The 5,721-nt window shown below is 43.4% G+C and overlaps 1 protein-coding gene across 1 annotated transcript; it reads left to right on the forward strand.

The window, feature by feature from the left end:
• Window positions 1–229: 229 nt before the first annotated feature.
• LOC137356879 (uncharacterized) lies at window positions 230–5,243 on the forward strand. The gene is made up of 8 exons (XM_068022718.1): window positions 230–284; window positions 558–890; window positions 1,072–1,302; window positions 3,013–3,114; window positions 3,213–3,243; window positions 3,469–3,521; window positions 4,153–4,202; window positions 4,760–5,243. Exons 1-8 carry the CDS (start codon window positions 230–232, stop codon window positions 4,838–4,840), a joined length of 936 nt encoding a protein of 311 aa, XP_067878819.1. The 3' UTR covers window positions 4,841–5,243.
• Window positions 5,244–5,721: the final 478 nt, after the last annotated feature.

The following is a 5,721-nucleotide window of genomic DNA, read 5'->3' on the forward strand; positions in this document are numbered from 1 at the left end:
TATTCTTCCTTTTGCACTAGTTTGACCGCCTTGACGGACAGACGCTGACCACAATATGTGGAACACATGAGGTGTGGGGTCCACTAGCAAACCGCACGCAAAAGGCTGAGCTCCTCATAACTGCCACGGCATCTGAAGAGAGGCAACTCAATGCGACTGGGCTCAGGTCAACCGGCGCCCAGTATTGAGAGCGAGCACGGGGAGAACTCACGCCGGTTCCGGCCTCAGAATGTTTAGGGAAGCTTTTTCTCTGATGCTCATTTTCCAAGTGCTCCGGGCTTACGGTGAGTGAGAATTCTTAAGTGGAATCAGTCAGGGTCAGTGTTCATTGAGGTGAAAATGTAATCGAGTTATCCAGTGAAGGGATTGGGCCTGATAATATTAGTTTACTTTCTGCTGCTCTTATAATGTGAAGAAAATGAAAATTGGAGATTAAATAGAGTCAACTAGATGTAAAAGCAACAATGAGGTTGTTCTTCAATTCCAGGCGATGTGTTTCAAAGCGGCTTCTTTCCATCTCTCAATAATCAGCTGTAATGTTACAATAATCTCTCTAGTTGCAGGATCCGGGCCCTTTCTGTCTCAGAGTCCCTTCACAGTGACAGCTGAAGTCGGCCAGCCAGTGGAACTAGCCTGTTACCGAACTTCCCAAGTGGAAGTAGTGACTAGCTATCTCTGGTACAAGCAGCTTGTGGGTGAAGCCCCGAGAATAATCGATATCCCACCCTGTAATTGGGCCGCTTGTAAGTTTGTTTCTAAAAAAGGCAACAGCAAGCATGAATTGATACTGGAAATTCGCAATGTCCAGGTGACTGACTCGGGGTCCTACTACTGTGCTGATAGGGGTGGCTATGCACCGCTCCAGAATGGATCCAAACTACTGGTTGGAGGTAAGAGAGTGAGCAAATTGAATCCAGATCATGCACAGCATTATCATTCAGTGCAAACTAATCATTAACTGTGTCTCAATCTGTGTCCAGACAGTTCCACTAACAAGACAGCGCTGCTGGTATTTGTCCCGCCCGGTGAGCTGCATTTGAGGGAAACCATCCCCTTACTGTGTTTGGTCAGTGGCGTTTCCTCCAAGCAAATTGTTATTTTCTGGAACATTTCCGGCCAGCTCACCGAGGGACGGAGCGATTCCGGTACAATGCAGCCGGACGGGACCTACAGCATCAGAAGTCACGTCATGGTGTCGGGGGAAAGCTGGAGAAGCGGCGGTGTCTGTACTTGTATTGCTGAACATGGGGTCTCCGGGAAAATCCTGGACAAAGAGCGTGTACATCCCCAAGGCAGTGTCAGGTGAGCTGGTGATTTGTACAATGAAGGCTTGTATTCAGCTTTAGCGTCAGTTGGAGGAGTTCACTAGCTTCTAAGCGCCTGCAATCTGTAAATCAAACATCTCCACGGTATAAGCATACATACGGAACTATTTCAGGACAAGTAGTGTGTTCAGTCTGTTCAAATATGTTGAAAGAAGTTACGATTACCCTCTGTCCCTATTGGAGTCCTGTTGATGGAAATACTTTCTCGGCTGAGTTTAGATTTGTGTGTGTCATCTTAGAATGATAGAATGCCACAGAGCAGAAAGATCCCATTCGGCCCATCGCGCCCCTGCTTGCCCTTTGAAAGAGCTATTTAATCAGTCCCACCCTTTCCCCATAGCCCTGCCAAATTATCCCCTTCCAGTAATAATCCGATTCCCTTCTGAAAGTTATGAGTGAATCTGCTTCCACCGCCCTTTCAGGAAGAGGATCTTGGAGTGGATTTGAGTTAAATTCTACACTGAACCCGTTTTACTAGCAGAAAGCAGCGAAGACATGAAATTGTTGATAAAATAGATGTGCGTCTGCTAGTATGAGATGCTCCCTCATTCCCACCCGTTTCCTTCATCGTTTCCAGGAACCTCACTTATCAATTCCCAGTTATCTCGTAAAATCGATTGTAATTTAAATTTTACTTTGTGATATCAGCAATGAGATATAACATTAACCTCAGGATATGAGACTTCCCTAAAATTGGTTTGTTAGAAACTGTTCGAGATTATCACTGATGAAGCACATGTACAGAAATCTTTGAAGCTGAGAGGACAAGTGGAAATGGTTGTTAAATGATATATCGGTTCCTTGGCTTTATTAATACAGGAATCGAATACAAGAGAAAGTTATACTTTATATAATCACTGGTCAGACCCCAGCTGGAAGATTGTGTTCGAATCTGGGCATCACACTTTAGCAAGGAGTTTAAAAGTCTTAACACTGAGGAGATGTATCAGCATGGTCCCAGGGATGAGGGACTTCAGTTAATGTTGAGAGACTGGAGAAGCTGGGATTGTTCTCATTACAGCAGAGAAGGTTAAGAAGAGATTTAACAGAGGTATTCAAAATCATGAAGTGTTTTGATAGAGTAAATAAATAAGAAACTGTCTCCACTGGCAGGAGGGTCAGTAGCCAGAGAACATAGATGTAAGATAATTGGTAAAAGAACCAGAGAAGGAGATGAGAATATATTGGTTTAAACAGCGAGTTGTTGTGATCTGCAACGCGCTGCCTGAAGGGGCGGTGGAAGCAGACCCGGTAATAACTTTCAAAAGGGAATTGAATAAATACTTGACGGGACAACATTAACAGGACTGTGGAGGAAAGAGCTGGGAACTCACATTGGAACTAATTGGATAGCTGTTTCAAAGGGCCAGCATAGCCACGATGGGCCGAATTGCCTCCTCCTGTGCTGTAAGATTCTATGACTCAATTTTCAAATAAAAGATTGGAATTGTGGTACATTATAATTATGGGGTAATACTGACAATGTTGCCTGTCAAATGATCTCAACTACCAAACATTGTGCAATTTATACCATTCTAAGTTTTCACTCGCTGACTACCAGTCGTATTGGCGTTTTGTTTTCATTTCACACCGCGAGATTATAACTGGGTCAAGTTTCCCATCAGAGAATCCCAGAAAAGAATGACTTTTAACCGAGCAGCAGTTTCTAAGTGTTCTGTCTCTGCAGAGCCGTGCAATCTGATCCTTCCCGCTGCCATAACCGGCGCCCTGAACCTAGTTCTACTCTTGATCCTCATTTCCATTTGGATTCGTAAAAGAGGCAGATCAGGTGAGGAGCTAATGTCTATCAGGGATATTTTAATAATTGTTTGTTCAATGTGATCCCTTCTGGCAGTTTGAAATGCTAATTACAGTTTATTGTTTCAGAAGAACGAGTCAGGAGAGGCCACAATGAAAAGTGAGTAACTGAACCGTTTGTAAAATTCATCATTAACAGTCTCACTGCATTTAACACTGTGTCAAAGCCAGTTAAACCCCAACTCCAATGGCATATGTTTATATATTCTGCATTCTTTTAAGGTTGATTCTAAGACCACTCCACAATTCTCTTCTCAATATTTATGGCAAGTGACCCAGGATTTACAAGAAGTAACACTTGTTTGCTATTTTTGCCTGCATGCAGTTTTAGCTTGAAAGAGAGAAAACAAAGTGGGAAAAGGAATCAGCGACGATCGGGTAAGTTGGTTTGAAATGTTGGTGTAGGTTGAATATCAAAGGCGGGAAAGCTAAAGGATCAAATAAGTCCTTTTCCCGCCACCAGAATGTTCTAAATCGATTTCCTGTCTGTTGTTCCCACAAAAAACTCTAATTATTGATTATTAAAACCGACAGTAATGTATCAGATTGGCAATATAGGGCGGACACCGGTGGTTGATCGTTGGACCATCTATTGGAGTGTTGGGGACCATTGGCGTATGGGAGATCATTGGCGCATTGGGAGATCATTGATCCATTGGTGCAAGACTGAAGCAATGGGGACCATTGGCACATTTGGGGATCATTGGCATATCGTGAAACATTGGTGTATTGGGGGAACATTGAAGTAATTGGGACCATTGACATATTGGGAAACACTGGCGCATTGGGGTATCATTGATGTATTCTGAACCATTAGTGCCGTGTCGATCATTGGCGTATTGGGGGACATTGGTGTAGTGGTAGATTATTGACGGATTGGGGAATCACTTGTGCATTGAGGAACATTGGTATGGTCGCGGTTCATTGGCTCACTGTGTCTCTGTCATTAGTTATGGATTATTCAGACGGGGATAATATTTCACTTCATATCTTAATCATCAATACACAGATGACAATCGACAAACAGAGGCGAGGGGAAAACATCAGGGTGCAAAACAGGTAAGCTCAGTTTACATAATATGCAGGAAGTTGATTTTTTAGGATATGGTGTCACATGTCTCATGCTGGATATTTCACATGGTTAACAGAGCAGGTCACAGTCTGGAGCATCTTCATTTGTATCGAAACCCACTCGTCCGTCCAACTAGAAACAGATCACATCCCACAGCCCTCTCCCCATCTGATAATGGAAAGGGCAGGTTAATTATCCCGGTACAATGCCTCCATCACACTTTACTGCAGATTTCCAGTAGTTTCTGTTTCTATTGCAGATTTCCAGCTTTCCACTACATTTATTTTGTTTATCTCGACAGTGAGATTAGTCCCCCGTCCCCCGCCTCCCGTCTTCCTCCCTACCATCAACCCAACCCCCCCACCCCCAGCAGCCCCCCCCCCCCCGCCCCACCCAACCAGGGAATGTTCTCATGCATTAGCCGCTGGAAGTACTATGAAGATTTAGAAATAAGACCAAGCCCACGGTAGTTTCACAGATAAATCGGGATAGTGTGACCTGTCTTGAACTATCTTTGAATGTTAATGTGTAATATATTTACCAGTCTCAGGGCGGACCTCTCTACGCCTCCCTGGAGTTTGCTGCATTGGAAAAGAAATCAAAAAAGAAGGCGGGTCGCAGATGAGAACCCGGATGGTTTCTATCCGGTGAATTATGGAGGAGACAGGATTTGCAAAAGAAGAGAACCCAGAGCCTTGCGGAAATAATAACAGAGCCAAGGAAACTCCCATCAAATACCTAAACTGTCTCCGTGCATTGGCCAGTGTTTACAAAGACTGTCCGGCTTTTTTGTTAAATGTAAAATAACGGGTTTTGAGTATTGTGAAGGATATTTTACTATGTTAGTGTAATTCAAGTGTAAAACAAAATGAAGCAAAGAATCAGGGGTTTTCCTGTGTGAGTTTCTCAGAGGGTTTTCTGCTGATCCTGTAGCTCCAGTCACTGACAGGATGTGTTTTTTGGCTAACGCCTGTATGTAAATAAAATAAATAATTCTTCGACTATAACAATGCACCAGAGGTTTGTATTGATCAATTATTAGCTGATAATTAAATGTTATATGGATTAAACGTCAATTCCTGTTGAACAGACAGTATCATTCCTGGATAGAGATACTGTTAGTGGCAAGTTTCCCTGTCTGAGATGTGATAGGCTGATTCATTTACAGAACATGAACACAACAGGAGAAAAACACGGTCAGATCTGCAGGAAATTGCGTTTGCTTCTATTTTACCTGTGGGTGGTGTGTTTTGCTTTGTGTGTAATTTTATAACTACATGTCAGAGACATATGGTGAATGTAGTGTGTTTGTGAAGAACAGGCGACTTTGGAGCTCGGCTTCCCAGAGCTCTCCACCACCGGGGCTTCCCTCGCCTCCTGACTGGGACTGTTGTGGACTCATTAATGAGATCTATTGCCATGACAACCCCTTTATGGTTGTATTATGTGACTACCAGGATAGGAGATGGCGATCCAAATGGAGTTTGATCTTTTTCCATCTCTGAT

The sequence above is a fragment of the Heterodontus francisci genome, chromosome 46 (genome assembly GCF_036365525.1).
Source record: "Heterodontus francisci isolate sHetFra1 chromosome 46, sHetFra1.hap1, whole genome shotgun sequence".
NCBI classification, from domain to species: domain Eukaryota; kingdom Metazoa; phylum Chordata; class Chondrichthyes; order Heterodontiformes; family Heterodontidae; genus Heterodontus; species Heterodontus francisci.